This window comes from Pseudophryne corroboree, chromosome 2 (genome assembly GCF_028390025.1).
Source record: "Pseudophryne corroboree isolate aPseCor3 chromosome 2, aPseCor3.hap2, whole genome shotgun sequence".
In the NCBI taxonomy this organism is placed as follows: Eukaryota; Metazoa; Chordata; class Amphibia; order Anura; family Myobatrachidae; genus Pseudophryne; species Pseudophryne corroboree.
The window spans coordinates 492,279,924-492,300,306 of NC_086445.1; the positions used below are offsets into that span (position 1 = coordinate 492,279,924).

The following is a 20,383-nucleotide window of genomic DNA, read 5'->3' on the forward strand; positions in this document are numbered from 1 at the left end:
CACACTGGCATCACGGGTAAGTGCTATGTCCATTTCGGCCAGAAGAGCTTTATGGACGCGACAGTGGACAGGCGATGCGGATTCAAAACGGCATATGGAAGTTTTGCCGTATAAGGGGGAGGAGTTATTTGGAGTCGGTCTATCAGATTTGGTGGCCACGGCTACAGCCGGGAAATCCACCTTTCTACCTCAAGTCACTCCCCAACAGAAAAAGGCACCGACTTTTCAACCGCAGCCCTTTCGTTCCTTTAAAAATAAGAGAGCAAAGGGCTATTCATATTTGCCACGAGGCAAAGGTCGAGGGAAGAGACAGCAACACGCAGCTCCTTCCCAGGATCAGAAGCCCTCCCCGGCTTCTACAAAAGCCTCAGCATGACGCTGGGGCTTCTCAAGCGGACTCGGGGACGGTGGGCGGTCGTCTCAAAAATTACAGCGCGCAGTGGGCTCACTCGCAAGTAGATCCCTGGATCCTGCAGATAATATCTCAGGGATACAGGTTGGAATTAGAGACAGATCCACCTCGCCGTTTCCTGAGGTCTGCTTTACCAACGTCCCCCTCCGAAAGGGAGACGGTGTTGGAAGCCATTCACAAGCTGTACTCTCAGCAGGTGATAGTCAAGGTACCTCTTCTGCAACAAGGGAAGGGGTATTATTCCACTCTTTTTGTGGTACCGAAGCCGGATGGCTCGGTAAGGCCTATTCTAAATCTGAAGTCCTTGAACCTGTACATAAAGAAGTTCAAGTTCAAAATGGAGTCACTCAGAGCAGTGATAGCGAACCTGGAAGAGGGGAACTTTATGGTATCCTTGGACATCAAGGATGCGTATCTCCACGTTCCAATTTACCCCTCACACCAGGGGTACCTCAGGTTCGTTGTACAAAACTGTCACTATCAGTTTCAGACGCTGCCGTTCGGATTGTCCACGGCACCTCGGATCTTTACAAAGGTAATGGCCGAGATGATGATTCTTCTTCGAAGAAAAGGCGTATTAATTATCCCATACTTGGACGATCTCCTAATAAGGGCGAGGTCCAGAGAACAGCTAGAGATGGGATTAGCACTGTCTCAAGAAGTGCTAAAACAGCACGGGTGGATTCTGAATATTCCAAAATCCCAGTTAATGCCGACAACTCGTCTGCTGTTCCTAGGGATGATTCTGGACACGGTTCAGAAAAAGGTTTTTCTCCCGGAGGAAAAAGCCAAGGAGTTATCCGAGCTTGTCAGGAACCTCCTAAAACCAGGAAAGGTGTCTGTACATCAATGCACAAGAGTCCTGGGAAAAATGGTGGCTTCTTACGAAGCGATTCCATTCGGCAGATTCCACGCAAGAATTTTCCAAAGGGATCTGTTGGACAAATGGTCAGGGTCGCATCTTCAGATGCACCTACGGATAACCCTGTCTCCAAGGACAAGGGTGTCTCTTCTGTGGTGGTTGCAGAGTGCTCATCTATTGGAGGGCCGCAGATTCGGCATACAGGATTGGATCCTGGTGACCACGGACGCCAGCCTGAGAGGCTGGGGAGCAGTCACACAAGGAAGACACTTCCAGGGAGTATGGACGAGCCTGGAAACGTCTCTTCACATAAACATTCTGGAACTAAGAGCAATATACAATGCTCTAAACCAGGCAGAACCTCTGCTTCAGGGAAAACCGGTATTGATCCAGTCGGACAACATCACGGCAGTCGCCCATGTGAACAGACAGGGCGGCACAAGAAGCAGGAGGGCAATGGCAGAAGCTGCAAGGATTCTTCGCTGGGCAGAGAATCATGTGATAGCACTGTCAGCAGTGTTCATCCCGGGAGTGGACAACTGGGAAGCAGACTTCCTCAGCAGACACGATCTTCACCCGGGAGAGTGGGGACTTCATCCAGAAGTCTTCCACATGCTGGTAACCCGTTGGGAAAGACCAATGGTGGACATGATGGCGTCTCGCCTCAACAAAAAACTGGACAGGTATTGCGCCAGGTCAAGAGATCCGCAGGCAATAGCTGTGGACGCGCTGGTAACGCCTTGGGTGTACCAGTCGGTGTATGTGTTTCCTCCTCTGCCTCTCATACCAAAAGTATTGAGAATTATACGGCAAAGAGGCGTAAGAACGATACTTGTGGTTCCGGATTGGCCAAGGAGGACTTGGTACCCGGAACTTCAAGAGATGATCACGGAAGATCCGTGGCCTCTACCTCTACGGAGGGACTTGCTTCAGCAGGGTCCCTGTCTGTTTCAAGACTTACCGCGGCTGCGTTTGACGGCATGGCGGTTGAACGCCGGATCCTAAAGGAAAGAGGCATGCCGGAAGAAGTCATTCCTACTTTGATTAAAGCAAGGAAGGAAGTAACCGTGCAACATTATCACCGAATTTGGCGAAAATATGTTGCGTGGTGCGAAGATCGGAGTGCTCCGACGGAGGAATTTCAACTGGGTCGATTCCTACATTTCCTGCAATCAGGATTGTCAATGGGTCTCAAATTGGGATCTATTAAGGTTCAAATTTCGGCCCTGTCGATTTTCTTTCAAAAAGAATTGGCTTCAGTCCCTGAAGTCCAGACCTTTGTTAAGGGAGTGCTGCATATACAGCCTCCTGTGGTGCCTCCAGTGGCACCGTGGGATCTAAATGTGGTTTTGGACTTCCTAAAATCTCATTGGTTTGAACCACTAAAAAAGGTGGATTTGAAATATCTCACATGGAAAGTGACCATGCTTCTAGCCCTGGCTTCTGCCAGGAGAGTGTCAGAATTGGCAGCTTTATCTTACAAAAGCCCATATCTGATTTTCCATTCGGACAGGGCAGAACTGCGAACTCGTCCGCATTTTCTCCCTAAGGTGGTGTCAGCATTTCATCTGAACCAGCCTATTGTAGTGCCTGCGGCTACAAGTGACTTGGAGGACTCCAAGTTACTGGACGTTGTCAGAGCATTAAAAATATATATTGCAAGGACAGCTGGAGTCAGAAAATCTGACTCGTTGTTTATATTGTATGCACCCAACAAGATGGGTGCTCCTGCGTCTAAGCAGACGATTGCTCGTTGGATCTGTAGCACAATCCAACTTGCACATTCTGTGGCAGGCTTGCCACAGCCTAAATCTGTAAAGGCCCACTCCACAAGGAAGGTGGGCTCATCTTGGGCGGCTGCCCGAGGGGTCTCGGCATTACAACTTTGCCGAGCAGCTACGTGGTCAGGGGAGAACACGTTTGTAAAATTTTACAAATTTGATACTCTGGCTAAGGAGGACCTGGAGTTCTCTCATTCGGTGCTGCAGAGTCATCCGCACTCTCCCGCCCGTTTGGGAGCTTTGGTATAATCCCCATGGTCCTTTCAGGAACCCCAGCATCCACTAGGACGATAGAGAAAATAAGATTTTACTTACCGATAAATCTATTTCTCGGAGTCCGTAGTGGATGCTGGGCGCCCATCCCAAGTGCGGATTATCTGCATAAGTTGTACATAGTTATTGTTAACTAATTCGGGTTATTGTTAAAGGAAGCCATCTTTCAGAGGCTCCGCTGTTATCATACTGTTAACTGGGTTTAGATCACAAGTTGTACGGTGTGATTGGTGTGGCTGGTATGAGTCTTACCCGGGATTCATAATCCTCCCTTATTGTGTACGCTCGTCCGGGCACAGTACCTAACTGGAGTCTGGAGGAGGGTCATAGGGGGAGGAGCCAGTGCACACCACCTGATCGGAAAAGCTTTACTTTTTGTGCCCTGTCTCCTGCGGAGCCGCTATTCCCCATGGTCCTTTCAGGAACCCCAGCATCCACTACGGACTCCGAGAAATAGATTTATCGGTAAGTAAAATCTTATTTTTGCTTCCGTCATCTATCACAGTCTCTCTTCCTAGTTAAAAGGGTGAAAGCGCTGCGACACGGTCTGGTAAGGGGTTTAGTCAACATGTCTAAAACACCAACCAAGACCTTTTATGTTTGCATGTAACGGAAAGAGCACGCGGATGGCAGCTCCGAGGTGTGCGATTCCTGCTTAGACAAGGACGTTCCACCTGGGAGCAGTGCTCCGGCTAGGTCATGGAAAAATAACCTTGCAGATAAAATCTCCAATGAGATGGCGGACTCGCGCACGCAACAATAAAAGGCTGCGGGATTCTCAAAGACTATGGAACACGTTCTCATCAGGTTAACGCCGCCCGCACAAGCCGTAACGAATGTGTGCAGGGCAGTTAAAAGGCCTAATCCTCTTGTACCAGAAGCAGAGGAGAAAAGGGTCTTCTCATTGATAGAGGAAGATGAGTTCATTGAATCTAACCTAGCTGCCGATTTTCCAGAAGAGGACACTGCAAACTCAGGTATTGATTCTTTAAGCGAAGCGGTGAAGGCGATCCTAAACTTTAAGGTAGCAGAAGTAAAGGAGCCAGAAGAATTCGAATTGTTCGAATCCCACAAACCGCATTCAGCAGTGTTTCCTATTCCTAAATCCCTCCAATCTCAAATGGAGGAGGCTTGGAGACAGCCTGACAAACGTTTTCAATTTTTGAACAGTGTTTCAAGTAACTTATCCCCCACCTAAGGGTGTAATGGATAAGTGGGGGACTCCACCGGTAGTGGACGTTTCCCTAGGAAGGTTGTCAAAGACTACAATATTACCGTTACCTAATGTAAGGACTTCACGAGGTTGACACAGCTTTAAAGTCAATTTTTGTAGCAGAAACTGAGACCTACGGTCGTCTACGCTTGGGTTACCAAGGCCAGGGGAACATGGTCTGGACGTATTGTACAGGCTATTGAAGGAAAAAATGGCTTGGCAGAAATTACCCAACTTGCGGAACACATTCAAGAATCCGCTTCATACTTGCGTCAAACCTCTAAAGATATTCGCAGGCTAGCATCGCGCGTCTCTGCATCAGCCATATCGGCTAGGCGGACAGAGAATGGTGAGAAGACTCTGACACCAAGAGGGCGGTAGAATCCATCCCCTTTGGGGGTGAGATACTTTTCGGTCCAGAGTTGGATAAGTGGATTTTGCAAGCTACAGCAGGGAAGTCCTCTTTTCTGCCTACTCCTTATACAAGAGCCACTCCACAAGTTAGGAGAGGTTATTCGGGAACAGTGTTTAATTCATTTAGATCGCCGTTCTTGCGAGCCCGAGGAAGAGGCTTCGGTACACAAGTACGTGGGGGCAGAGGTAGAGGCCGCTCACAGGCAGCAGCCAGAAGGATAAACCTGCTGACAAGACCATGGCAGCACGGTCTCCCGGCTCACCTGAGAACCCCCTTGGTGGCGCACGTTTGGACGGTTTCGGAACATCTGGGCCAACACCGCACCAGAACTTTGGATAAATGACCTAATCTCCCAGGGGTACAACCCGGGTTTTCCTACAGAGGCCTCACAGTCAGTTTTTTTTTTACAAGGATTGCCTCTGTGCCCTCAGTAAGCAAAAGCACGACTGACTGCATCAAACATTGCTACGGTCAGGTCATTATTCCGTTTCCCGCCTCTGAGAGGTACGGGTCTCTATTCCAATTTTTTGTCGTGCCAAAGCCAGATGGGACGGTCAGGCTGACACTCTATTTAAAAGTTTTAGACCAGTTTCTAAGGGTCTACAGATTCCAGATAGAACCACTCCATTCGGTCATTGCAGGCTTAGAACAAGACGAGTTCATGGTATCCATGGACATAAAGGCTGCATATCTGCATATCCCAATCCGGGCCCCTGACCAGGCTTACATAAGGTTCGCACTGGTGACTGATCCCTACCAATTCAGGGCCTTGCCGTTCAGTCGATCATCGGCCCCAAGACTCTTTACGAAGATCATGGCAATCATGGTTGCAGAATCGGGACTATTGAGGGTCACGATTAGTCCTTATCTAGACGATGTACTAATCAAGGCATCCTCTCGGGAACAGTTGATCAAGGATGTTCAGACATCTCATCAATTTCTCATTCAACATGGATGAATTGTGGATTTCCAGAAATCCAACCTCATGCCAACTCCACGGATTCAATTCCTCAATCATCTTGGACACGGTACAATTAAGCGTATTCCTACCAGAGAACAAGGTCCAGGACCTACAGAGATTAGTGGCTCCGGTACTGAGGTCACAAACTGTTTCTCTACACCTCTGGGTGCAACTTCTCGGGATGATGGTGACATCTGTCTAAGCTCTCCTGTACGACAGACTTCATTCCCGACCATTACAGATGAACCTCATTGCTCAGGGAGCAGGGTTGCACTGGCTTCTACATCAAAGAATACGACTTCCACCACGCATACGAACCGCCTTACTTTGGTGTTCGTTGCACAGGAATCTCGCAGCAGACAAGAGATTCGGCATTTGGGATTGGGGGATCCTGACAAGACGCCAGTCTCAGAGGTTGGGGTGCTGTCTTAGAGATTGCTACTGGAGAGCAGACTACCCGTAAACATTCTCGAACTAAGAGCAGTTTACAATGCACTTTTCTTAGCCGAAGACCTAGTCATGGGCCAACACATAAAGATGCAGTCGGTCAAGGTCACGACGACTGCATGCATAAACCGTCAAGGTGGAACACGGTGCAGGGTGGCGTTAAAGGAAGCCACACAGATCTTGTTGTGGACAGAAAGGCGAAACATCATCCTCTTGGCAGTGTTCATTCCAGGTGTGGAGAACTAGGAAGCAGATTATGCATCCGGGAGAGTGGTGCCTACATCCACTGAATTAATTTTTTTTTTTTTTTTTTTTTAATACATGGTGGTGAGGAGATGGGGGTCTACCTCAAGTCGACCTAATGGCGTACGACAATACAATCTGCTGCCCAGATATGTATCCAGGACAAAAGATCCAGCAGCACATGGAGTGGACACATTCACACTTCCTTGGTGTTACAGGAAGGTTTTACATTTTTCCACCTTTCCAACTCAGGTTTTCTGAAGACGTTAAAACGAGAGCGAGTGTGGGCGGTTCTAACCGCACCAGATTGGCCCCGCAGGAGTTGGTACTCAAACCTGCGAGGGTTACTAGCGGAAGTTCCTTGACGGTTACCTCAGAGAGAGGACCTGCTATCTCAGGGACCGTTCAAACACCCAGACCTGAACAGGTTACGTTTAACGGCGTGGCTATTGAAACCATGGACTGGTGTCAAGAATGTGGGTGGAATTCGACGAACTTCCACTTTTCCAGACTTCTACTTTTCCTTTCGGCCGGTCTGGAGGTAGGACTGAGGCTGGGCTATCTGAAGGCTCAAGTTTCGGTTCTTTCCATCCTATTTCAAGGTTGGCATCCTTGCCAGAGGTTCAAACCTTTTTACAGGGGGTTCAGAGGATCAACCCCCCTTTTTCGTCCTCCCAATGCGCCTTGGGATGTAAATTTGGTGTTGGAATTTTTGTGATCACCAACTTTTGAGCCTATAGGAAGAACAGTCCTGACATATCTACTCTTGGATGGTCGCATTACTGCTTGCCTTTGCTTCGGCCGGGCGGGTTTCTGGGTTGGGAGCCTTATCGTGTAAGGGCCCCTTTTTAATTTTTCATGAGGATAGGGCAGAACTCCGTACAAGAGCAGATTTCCTTCCTCAGGTTGTTTCGGGGTTTCACATAAACCAGTTGGGGACGTGTCCTGGGATGTGGTCCGAGCTTTACGGGTAAACGTACAGGTTACGTAGACTTTCAGACATTCAGACCTTTTGTTTGTCTTAAGGATGGGCCAACGAAGGGTTGGCCAGCATCTAAATAGTCTTTGTCTAGATAGATTATACTTGCCATTCGGCAAGCTTATATTTCCTGTGGGAAACAGGTTCCGGTTCAGACGGGTGCTCATACTACCCGCTCAGTGGCTGCCAGAGGTGTTTACACTACTCAACTTGCAGAGCGGCAACGTGGTCCTCAGCCCAGACGTTTGCGAAATTTTGCAAGTTTGATGCCTTTGCGTCCGGAGACTTTACGTTCGGACGCTTGGTTTTGCAGGCCACCGACAGCACTCCCTCCCTGGGGGATAACTTGGGACGTCCCCTATTGTATAGGACTCCAGTGTCCCCTAGTGGATGAAAGAGAAGAGGATTTTGGTACTTACCGATAAATCCATTTCTCTATCGTCCTAAGTGGATGCTGGGGTTCCTGAAAGGACCATGGGGAATAGCGGCTCCGCAGGAGACAGGGCACAAAAGTAAAGCTTTTACAGGTCAGGTGGTGTGTACTGGCTCCTCCCCCTATGACCCTCCTCCAGACTCCAGTTAGATTTTGTGCCCGGCCGAGAAGGGTGCAATTCTAGGTGGCTCTCATAAAGAGCTGCTTAGAGAGTTTAGCTTAGGTTTTTTATTTTACAGTGATTCCTGCTGGCAACAGGATCACTGCAACGAGGGACAGAGGGGAGAAGAAGTGAACTCACCTGCGTGCAGGATGGATTGGCTTCTTGGCTACTGGACATGAAGCTCCAGAGGGACGATCACAGGTACAGCCTGGATGGTCACCGGAGCCACGCCGCCGGCCCCCTCACAGATGCTGAAGCAAGAAGAGGTCCAGAATCGGCGGCTGAAGACTCCTGCAGTCTTCTTAAGGTAGCGCACAGCACTGCAGCTGTGCGCCATTTTCCTCTCAGCACACTTCACACGGCAGTCACTGAGGGTGCAGGGCGCTGGGGGGGGGGCGCCCTGGGAGGCAAATGAAAACCTTTAAAAAGGCTAAAAATACCTCACATATAGCCCCAGAGGCTATATGGAGATATTTACCCCTGCCTAAATGTACTAAATAGCGGGAGACGAGCCCTCCGGAAAAGGGGCGGGGCCTATCTCCTCAGCACACGGCGCCATTTTCTGTCACAGCTCCGCTGGTCAGGAAGGCTCCCAGGTCTCTCCCCTGCACTGCACTACAGAAACAGGGTATAACAGAGAGGGGGGGCAAAATAAATGGCAATATATAAATATAAAAGCAGCTATAAGGGAGCACTTAATCATAAGGCTATCCCTGTCATATATAGCGCTTTTTGGTGTGTGCTGGCAGACTCTCCCTCTGTCTCCCCAAAGGGCTAGTGGGTCCTGTCTTCGTATAGAGCATTCCCTGTGTGTCTGCTGTGTGTCGGTACGTGTGTGTCGACATGTATGAGGACGTTATTGGTGTGGAGGCGGAGCAATTGCCAAATATGAGGATGTCACCTTCTAGGGGGTCGACACCAGAATGGATGCCTTTATTTGTGGAATTACGGGATAGCGTCAACTCGCTTAAGCAGTCGTTTGCCGACATGAGGCGGCCGGACACTCAATTAGTGCCTGTCCAGGCGCCTCAAACACCGTCAGGGGCTGTAAAACGCCCCTTGCCTCAGTCGGTCGACACAGACCCAGACACAGGCACTGATTCCGGTGGTGAAGGTGACGAATCAACCGTATTTTCCAGTAGGGCCACACGTTATATGATTTTGGCAATAAAGGAGATGTTACATTTAGCTGATACTACAGGTACCACTAAACAGGGTATTATGTGGGGTGTGAAAAAACTACCAGTAGTTTTTACCGAATCAGAAGAATTAAATGACGTGTGTGATGAAGCGTGGGGTGCCCCGATAAAAAACTGCTAATTTCAAAGAAGTTATTGGCTTTATACCCTTTCCCGCCAGAGGTTAGGGAGCGCTGGGAAACACCTCCTAGGGTGGACAAAGCGCTAACACGCTCATCAAAACAAGTGGCGTTACCCTCTCCTGAGACGGCCGCACTTAAAGATCCATCAGATAGGAGGATGGAAAATATCCAAAAAGGTATATACACACATGCAGGTGTTATACTACGACCAGCTATTGCGACTGCCTGGATGTGCAGTGCTGGGGTAGTTTGGTCAGAGTCCCTGATCGAAAATATTGATACCCTGGACAGGGACAATATTTTACTGTCGTTAGAACAAATAAAGGATGCATTTCTTTATATGCGTGATGCACAGAGAGATATCTGCACACTGGCATCACGGGTAAGTGCTATGTCCATTTCGGCCAGAAGAGCTTTATGGACACGACAGTGGACAGGCGATGCGTAGAGGAGTTATTTGGGGTCGGTCTATCGGATTTGGTGGCCACGGCTACGGCCGGGAAATCCACCTTTCTACCTCAAGTCACTCCCCAACTGAAAAAGGCACCGACCTTTCAACGCAGCCCTTTCGTTCCTTTAAAAATAAGAGAGCAAAGGGCTATTCATATCTGCCACGAGGCAGAGGACGAGGGAAGAGACAGCAACAGGCAGCTCCTTCCCAGGAACAGAAGCCCTCCCCGGCTTCTACAAAAGCCTCAGCATGACGCTGGGGCTTCGCAAGCGGACTCGGGGGCGGTAGGCGGTCGTCTCAAGAATTACAGCGCGCAGTGGGCTCACTCGCAGGTAAATCCCTGGATCCTGCAGATAATATCTCAGGGGTACAGGTTGAAATTAGAGACAGAGCCACCTCGCCGTTTCCTGAAGTCTGCTTTACCAACGTCCCCCTCAGAAAGGGAGACGGTTTTGGAAGCCATTCACAAGCTGTATTCTCAGCAGGTGATAGTCAAGGTACCTCTTCTACAACAAGGGAAGGGGTATTATTCCACTCTTTTTGTGGTACCGAAGCCGGATGGCTCGGTAAGGCCTATTCTAAATCTGAAGTCCTTGAACCTGTACATAAAGAAGTCCAAGTTCAAGATGGAGTCACTCAGAGCAGTGATAGCGAACCTGGAAGAAGGGGACTTTATGGTATCCTTGGACATCAAGGATGCGTATCTCCACGTTCCAATTACCCCTCACACCAGGGGTACCTTAGGTTCGTTGTACAAAACTGTCACTATCAGTTTCAGACGCTGCCGTTTGGTTTGTCCACGGCACCTCGGGTCTTTACAAAGGTAATGGCCGAGATAATATTTCTTCTTCGAAGAAAAGGCGTATTAATTATCCCATACTTGGACGATCTCCTAATAAGGGCAAGGTCCAGAGAACAGCTAGAGATGGGTTTAGCATCAAGAGGTGCTAAAGCAGCACGGATGGATTCTGAATATTCCAAAATCCCAATTAATGCCGACAACTCGTCTGCTGTTCCTGGGGATGATTCTGGACACAGTTCAGAAAAAGGTTTTTCTTCCCGAAGAAAAAGCCAAGGAGTTATCTGACCTGGTCAGGAACCTCCTAAAACCAGGAAAGGTGTCTGTACATCAATGCACAAGAGTCCTGGGAAAAAATGGTAGCTTCTTACGAAGCAATCCCTTTCGGCAGATTCCATGCAAAGGGATCTGTTGGACAAATGGTCAGGGTCGCATCTTCAGATGCACCTGCGGATAACCCTGTCGCCGAGGACAAGGGTATCCCTTCTGTGGTGGTTGCAGGAGGCTCATCTATTGGAGGGCCGCAGATTCGGCATGCAGGATTGGATCCTGGTGACCACGGAGGCCAGCCTGAGAGGCTGGGGAGCAGTCACACAGGGAAGAAATTTCCAGGGAGTGTGGTCGAGCCTGAAAAAGTCTCTTCACATAAGCATTCTGGAACTAAGAGCAATCTACAATGCTCTAAGCCAGGCGGAACCTCTGCTTCAAGGAAGACCGGTGTTGATCCAGTCGGACAACATCACGGCAGTCGCCCATGTAAACAGACAGGGCGGCACAAGAAGCAGGAGGGCAATGGCAGAAGCTGCCAGGATCCTTCGCTGGGCGGAGAATCACGTGATAGCACTGTCAGCAGTATTCATCCCGGGCGTGGACAACTGGGAAGCAGACTTCCTCAGCAGACACGACCTTCACCCGGGAGAGTGGGGACTTCATCCAGAAGTTTTCCACATGCTATTAAACCGTTGGGTAAAACCAATGGTGGACATGATGGCGTCTCGCCTCAACAAAACACTGGACAGGTATTGCGCCAGGTCAAGAGATCCGCAGGCAATAGCTGTGGACGCGCTGGTAACACCTTGGGTGTACCAGTCGGTATATGTGTTTCCTCCTCTGCCTCTCATACCAAAGGTATTGAGGATTATACGGCAAAGAGGAGTAAGACTAGTGGCTCCGGATTGGCCAAGAAGGACTTGGTACCCGGAACTTCAAGAGATGGTCACGGACGATCCGTGGCCTCTACTTCTGAGAAGGGACCTGCTTCAGCAGGGTACTTGTCTTTTTCAAGAATTACCGCGGCTGCGTTTGACGGCATGGCGTTTGAATGCCAGATCCTAAAAGGAAAAGGCATTCCAGAAGAAGTCATTCCTACCTTGATAAAGGCAAGGAAGGAAGTCACCGCGAAGCATTATCGCCGTATTTGGCGAAAATGTGTTGCGTGGTGCGAGCAGCGGAGTGCTCCGATGGAGGAATTTCAACTGGGTCGTTTTCCTACATTTCCTGCAATCAGGATTGTCTATGGGTCTCAAATTGGGATCTATTAAGGTTCAAATTTCGGCCCTATCAATATTCTTCCAAAAAGAATTGGCCTCAGTCCCTGAGGTCCAGATTTTTATCAAAGGAGTACTGCATATACAGCCTCCTGTGGTGCCTAAGGTGGCACCGTGGGATCTAAATGTAGTTTTAGATTTCCTCAAATCCAATTGGTTTGAACCACTAAAGAATGTGGATTTGAAATATCTCACATGGAAAGTGACTGTTACTGGCCCTGGCTTCGGCCGGGAGAGTATCTGAACTGGCGGCTTTGTTTTATAAAAGCCCTTATTTAATTTTCCATTCGACATAGGGCAGAGCTGCGGACGCGTCCGCATTTTCTCCCTAAGGTGGTATCAGCGTTTCACCTGAACCAGCCTATTGTAGTGCCTGCGGCTACAGACGACTTGAAGGACTCCAAGTTGTTGGACGTTGTCAGAGCCTTAAAAATATACATTTAAAGGACGGCTGGAGTCAGAAAATCTGACTCGCTGTTTATACTGTATGCACCCAACAAGTTGGGTGCACCTGCTTCTAAGCAGTCGATTGCTCGTTGGATTTGTAACAAAATTCAACTTGTACATTCTGTGGCAGGCCTGCCACAGCCTAAATCTGTTAAGGCCCATTCCGCAAGGAAGGTGGGCTCATCTTGGGCGGCTGCCCGAGGGGTCTCGGCATTACTACTCTGCCGAGCAGCTACGTGGTCAGGGGAGAACACGTTTGTAAATTTTTACAAATTTGATACCCTGGCAAAGGAGGACCTGGAGTTCTCTCATTCGGTGCTGCAGAGTCATCCGCACTCTCCCGCCCGTTTGGGAGCTTTGGTATAATCCCCATGGTCCTTTCAGGAACCCCAGCATCCACTTAGGACGATAGAGAAAATAAGAATTTACTTACCGATAATTCTATTTCTCGGAGTCCGTAGTGGATGCTGGGCGCCCATCCCAAGTGCGGATTATCTGCAATACTTGTACATAGTTATTGTTAACTAATTCGGGTTATTGTTTAGGAAGCCATCTTTCAGAGGCTCCTCTGTTATCATACTGTTAACTGGGTTTAGATCACAAGTTGTACGGTGTGATTGGTGTGGCTGGTATGAGTCTTACCCGGGATTCAAAATCCTCCCTTATTGTGTACGCTCGTCCGGGCACAGTACCTAACTGGAGTCTGGAGGAGGGTCATAGGGGGAGGAGCCAGTACACACCACCTGACCTGTAAAAGCTTTACTTTTGTGCCCTGTCTCCTGCGGAGCCGCTATTCCCCATGGTCCTTTCAGGAACCCCAGCATCCACTACGGACTCCGAGAAATAGAATTATCGGTAAGTAAATTCTTATTTTCTCTGAATCCTCTAGGGGACACTGGACGCCCGCCTCGGTGCTGTAGACGTGCTGTGTTCAAAAGTTCTTGTTAAAACAGTTTGTGCAAACAGCGTTAGTTTTTCTGTCAAGAGTTATTGGTTGCTGTTTGTTATGTTGTACGGTTCGGTTCTTCGCCATGGGCTCTAGTATCCTGTCCTATTCTCTCGGTCAAATTTTCCAAACTGAGGGAGGAGGGATGTGAAGGGGGAGGAACCGGCTGTGCAGACAATGCTAATTTTAGATTGCCACACCTCCGGTTGCAAGCTTCACACCCCTATTGTATAGGACTCCAGTGTCCCCTAGAGGATTCAGAGAAATGGATTTATCGATAAGTACCAAAATCCTCTTTTCTTGTAGTCTGTAGAGGATGCTGGGCGCCCGACCAGCGCTTCATTTGCCTGCAACAGTTATCTGGTACAGTACAACTTTAGTTATGTACTGCATTGTTACTTGGTAAGTAATGTTTCAGCAGTTGCTGAGTAGTTCAAGCTGGTTTGCTTGATGTGCCTTGTATGTGTGAGCTGGTATGTATCTTGCCACTCTGTTAAATCCTTCTCTCGAAGATGTCCGTCTCCTCGGGCACAGTTTCTAGACTGTCTGGTAGAAGGGGCATAGAGAGAGGAGCCAGACCACACTCTCAAACTCTTGAAGTGCCAATGGCTCCTGGTGGACCCGTCTATACCCCATGGTATAAATGTGGACCCCAGCATCCTCTACGGACTACGAGAAAAGGATTTACCGGTAGGTAACCAAAATCCTATTTTTACTCCCAACATTGAGATCATTACAAAATCTGGCAACTGTGCCAGTAAATATTCAAGTCCCAAAATCACTAGAAAGATACTTAATGAAAAGCTCACGAACCGTTAATGGGGAGGGGGGCTCAAATCTTGAAGTTGGTTCACTTCCAAAGTCCTGCAAGAGGAATAGTTCTTGTCAAACCCTGATTTTGTATTCAAAATGTGTGCCGTGGCATCCTGGGGTGCCTTGTATTGGTGGTCCAGGACCAATTCAAATTAAATGTGATCAGTGTAATAGACAAAACCAGTGACGGTGGCCGTCGATCATAAAATATGTTGACAAACAGAAGCAAATATTGTATCTCATCACACAGTTGAACCTAAGGATGACATATATACTCAATTTACTTATTGACAAATATAGAAATAAATAATAAATTAAGAAACTTGGCCTAGGGGTCTCGTCCAAAATATTGTGATGCACTATGGCACTGATTTAAACATTTTGAAAACCACTGGTTTACAGTATTTCTCTAGTACTAACACATTTATTGAGATGAAACGTTGACTACCCAGGGTCTGTGTATGCATTGTTTTTCAGAGCTGGTCATGTTTTTTTATTTTTCTAGACTGTTGCTCTGTGGGATCTCCGGAATCTAAAACTGAAACTTCATTCTTTTGAATCCCATAAAGATGAAATTTTTCAGGTGAGTGGAGCTGTAGTATCAACCCCTTTCCATATATGCTTGGAGCAGTGTTTTTTCATCTGATAAAGTAAACATGACCGGTTGTGCTTTGAGAATTTTTCCAACGAACTTATACAGTGGGTTAGTATTTATTCTGACACACAGGATCGAATTTAGATGTTTTCATACGGCGCATGGGTCTGAGCCGTATCTGATGGCTGTCGCAACGTGAATGACAGCAAGACAGCGTTTGGGGGTGGTAATGGGGAGTGGGCAGGTAAATGCAGGCATATCATGGCTTTTCAGATAGCGTTTTCTGTACGTGCATAAATTAGTAGTTGCAATCATACTTGCTGCTAGAGAGCCCTCTGCATACCAGTTCAGCCTGCGTGTCTTCAGAGGCATGAAGAGAGCATGATGACCCAATATGCAACAATGGTACTGATGTTTCAGCAGTTGTATGCCATCGGACAGAAATTAAGAGACAGCAGTCGGCATTCCTATGCTTAGGTTAGCTTCTCCCCATATTAACTTTGCATAGAATCGCAATTGCGAATGCCAAAAGATGACAGCAAATGCAAGAACAACCATATCTGAGTTTGGACTCGTTTGTAATTCAGCTGTTTGTAGTTGACCCTTTTATTTTTTATTTTTTTTAATTTAAATGACCTGCAGATAGCAAGTGTTTGGTTAGCCAGGCTAAAGCTTTGATACTAATGTATTCTTTTTTTCTTTTTCATCCACTAGGGGTCACTGGAGTACTCTTGGGTTATGGACTGGGCGTAGCCGGAAATGGCACATATTTAAATATTTAAATTAGTAACTGGCCATCCCCTCCATAATCCCATTCAGCCTTCAGTATTTTTCTGTGCCTCTAGCGGAAGGTACTGAGGACTGAATGTCCTGCGATTCTTCAAGCAAGATTATTTCAAGCAAGTTTTGGTTTTTCTACCTGATCCCTTCCCAACTTATCAGAGAAGTTCGGGTTAGGGATCATTGGTGCTGCATTAGCAGCAGATGGTCTGCCGGCGCTCATACAAAGGGCCCCGCCATTGACTAAAATCAGCGCAGCTGATTGCAGCCACGGGCTGCACAAGGACGCAGGACGGCGCTTACAGAAAAGTCCCGTCATGGCCTCCGCAGATGGTGCAGGTACTGAGCGGTAGGCAGCTCTCACTGCCGCCGCTCACTTACTTACTTTTTCGGTATTATTGCGGGCGGTCAGCTCACGCTGCCGCCCATTATGGGGGGACTGTATGTGTTTATATACTGTAAATGTTCCCCTGCTGCTTGCCACTATAATGCTTCACTGGGTTGCATAGGGAGCCAGCGAGCGAACCCCGGCACTGCCGCAGGGCCGCTCGACCTTCCCCAGATGCTTTCATTGTCAGCACCCGGCGCCGCGGGGCGCTTGCAGTAAACTAGCGAGCAGTTCTCGCCGCTCTCCGGCGTCCGCGCAATCCTTCCTCCGCCCTACAGGTCTGGTGGGGTGAGTGGCCGAGATGACCTCAGCTGCTGCCGCGGGCCGCTCTGGCGGCCGCTCACCAATCTCCGGCGTGCAAGTCACACGGCCGCGGTAAGACTCGCACTCCCCGTCTCCCGTCTGCTGAACAACGGGGGAAGCAGTAAAAGAAAAAGTGGAGGAAGTCGGCAGCCAGAATTAAGGCTGCACCTGCAAATAATTTTCTTCTGCAGGAGAGAGAGGGGGGGAGGAAACCCGCAGGGAGGCCCCAATAACTAAGCTGCGTTTAGGCAGCAAAATAATCAGGCTTTTAAGCCTGTGGCCAGTATCAGTCTCTGTTACTTATACAAGTTACCTGTGGGTGTGTATGTATGTATGTATGTATGTATATATATATATATATATATATATATATATATATATATATATATATATATATATATATATATATATATAATAGATAGATATAGAGATATATAGATAGAGATGATATAGAGATATAGAGATGATATAGAGATATAGAGATGATATAGAGATATAGAGATGATATAGAGATATAGAGATGATATAGAGATATAGAGATGATATAGAGATATAGAGATGATATAGAGATATAGAGATATATATATGTATATATATATATGTGTATGTATATATGTATTTGTGTGTTTACACACTGATTGTATACAGATAGGTGTGTCGGTGTATATACATGTATTAATATATATATATGGTTTTGGATATAGATATAGAGCTATAGATAGAGATATATATATAGATAGATAGATATATAGAGATATATATATAACTTGGTGTATCAGCAATCTTGCAATAAGCAAGCACATGGCCGGACACCATTTTAACATTACTTCCTGGTTCTTCCCAGGAAGTTGCTGCCCTACAACACTCTGCCTCTAGAGGCGCCGGGGTGTTAGGAATTTTACTTTCTTGGTTTTGTACAAGATGAACACGTGTGCTGTAATGAAGATTTATACACACTTTATTTACGTGGTATTAAGTCACGGTACTTGCTTGTCCGTGGTACATAAGAAGTAAGTCTAAGACAGGGGTGGCCAACCAGTCAGAGACAAAGAGCCAAAAAAGCCTTGTTAGGTACGTCAAAGAGCCGACATCGAGCCGAAGGCACACATGCAAAAATGGAATGTGGCCTTGTGCTTGCTAGACCACACCCCTGGTATAAAATACATTGAAAAAGCCAGAAGGACATAAAATAAAAAAAATTAAAGTCGGATTCATTGAAAAAGCCAGATTCACATAATAAACTTAAGTTCCCCCATGTGACACTCCTGCTACCACCCCCCATGTCACTCCAGCCAGCTCCCCCATGTGTCACTCCTGCTACCACCCCCCATGTCACTCCAGCCAGCTCTCCCATGTGTCACTCCTGCTACCACCCCCCATGTCACTCCAGCCTGTCACTCCTGCTACCACCCTCCTATGTCACTCCAGTCAGCTCCTCCATGTGTCACTCCTGCTACCACCCCCCTATGTCACTCCTGCCAGCTCTCCTGTGTGTCACTACTTCCAGCACCCTCCTGTCATTCCAGCCAGCTCTTCCATGTGTCACTCCTGCCAACACCCTCCTGTCACTCCAGCCAGCTCTCCCATGTGACACTCCTGCTAGCATCCTCCTATGTCACTCCAGCCAGCACCCCCCATGTCACTCCAGCCAGCTCTCCCATGTGTCACTCCTGCTACCACCCTCCTATGTCACTCCAGTCAGCTCCTCCATGCGTCCCTCCTGCCAGGACCCTTCTGTGTCACTCCAGCCAGCTCCGCCTTGTGTCACTCTAGCCCACCCTCATGTGTCACTAAAGTTCCCCCACCAAGTCGTGCCATTGCAGCAGTCCCTAATGTGTTCTCTGTTTGCTTGTGGGTGTCTCACCTCTAGTATCTGGCTCCTTCAATTTTCAGTCCCTGTTGTGCTGCTGCGTGTCTGGCTGGAGTGTAGCAGTTTCTGTATCTGTTGTTGACACATTATTTAGAGTGTTGGGAGCCACATTTAAATAAAGAAAGAGCCACATGAGGCTCAAGAGCCACTGGTTGGCCACCACTGGTCTAAGACATAGCAGCTTCGCTGCAGAGTCCGTCGGACAAATAAGACTGCACATACGCACTATTGCCGTTCCTCGTTGGGGGAGGCTGGCGTATATACTGACTGTGAACAATTGTTATTATTGTTTTATCATTTGACAGTTTCAGAGATACCCGTCGCAGTGTGTCCTACAGTATACAGCAGTAGGGGGGGTGTTTAACCTGGTTTGGGCCGGTTTCGCCTTAACAGGGCAGTGGTTGCAGAGCAAACCAGTTCACGTTTGCCCTACAAGAAGAACACCTTACACTTCTCGCTGATCACACTTGTGAATCTACTCAATATCTAGGTACACTTTCTGTGGACGTCAGCCAGTTTAGTTCTTGCTTTTCAGCTTCACTAGTGCAGCACGACGTGCTTTTTCGCTAAGTGCTTGACAGGACGGTGTTCGTTTCTAAACGACAATAGAAACATTACCTTACGCTGCCCACATGTTTCGTCCTGTCTTGGACAAATTCCTAAATAGATTCAGGATATAGTCTTTACATCTCGGTCCTTTCGGGCCTGTGCTACAGAAACAGCCACAGGCGGGTCAGATGGTAGTGAACGTGGTTTTCGATAACCACTAATTGTCTGATTGTCGTCAATATACGGTTAAAGGCTGCCACCTACTTCCAGGCATCTTTAACCAGGGTGTCAGTGGCGTTTATAGCTAAGCCACTGAAAAGCCAGGGCTAGAATGAGTTTCCAGGCCATCGCCGATCGTCAGTTGTGGGCATCCACAGTTAGGGGATCCGCAATTTTTGGGTTCGCAGTTTATCAGACAAAGGTTGATTGTTTTCCACCATTGCAATTTGCAAGACGGGTCTGCCTGGGTCAGAAGATAAAATCGCGGTTCTGCACACCGCCATACAAGCTCTAGTAGATGGAGCACTTTGACTGCAGTCAACAACTGAGTCACGGTCATTATTCCAGTTTGGGGTAGTTCCAAAGCTGGCTGAATCTGTCAGTCCGATACTGACCCTTCAGGTCAATCAGGGCGTCGCTTATACTACACATTCATGAATACCTGCAGTTGATGACTACAGGTTGAAAATCACAGTGATTCTGGATTTCAACAAGAATAGGTACTTAGACGCATCAGGCCTACTTAAGTTGGCAGTAAAAACCATTCTCGCTTTCAAGCGCTAACGTTTTGGCTTCGTATGGCGCCTAGGGTTGTCACAAGTAATGGCTATCGTGATAGCTCATCCCTGGAAGTGATAACAGTTCAGTGTTTTGCAGATCTGCTTATTAAAACTCCGTCTCAAAACTTCATCATGCAACGGCCCTTACTAACGTACAAGGGTGTCGTTCAGCACGGTTAGATTGTTAACCTAGAGATATCAAGCCTCATTCCGTAACAACGGACTCATGCATAGGGATAATTCCGTGATTACACGGATTTACCTGCCTGAACATACCACACAAACTGTTCGTCATCACGTACAGTTCGTACGCAAGCCACGGACAGTCTTGATCCGGTTGGCCTTTTGCCTATTGGTAAGGAGAGTGACGTCTTTCGACGCACTCTACTTCGCAAGGAGTCACTCAGGTCATTTTCACCTGGAAGTTATTGCACGCTCCTACACAAATAGTACGGTTACGTGTACAATAGAGTTAAACCAGAAGATGTGCGCTAATCGGGAAAATAAAATATGAAATGGTACTTCCCTTACACAACCTCTGTCGTGGGTTTTACCGTATTCCAATAACATGGATCCATATGTGAAAAAGAAAATTAAAATATATAGTGTAGTA

The 20,383-nt window shown here is 47.7% G+C and overlaps 1 protein-coding gene across 2 annotated transcripts in view; it reads left to right on the top strand.

The window, feature by feature from the left end:
- The window catches only part of RBBP7 (RB binding protein 7, chromatin remodeling factor), a 106,709-nt gene that overhangs the window by 78,985 nt on the left and 7,341 nt on the right, over positions 1–20,383 (top strand). For both annotated transcript variants that reach the window (XM_063953938.1, XM_063953937.1), the window contains exon 8: positions 15,012–15,089. In XM_063953938.1, coding sequence (XP_063810008.1) covers positions 15,012–15,089 — 78 coding nt within the window. The remainder of the gene's footprint in view (positions 1–15,011; positions 15,090–20,383) is intronic.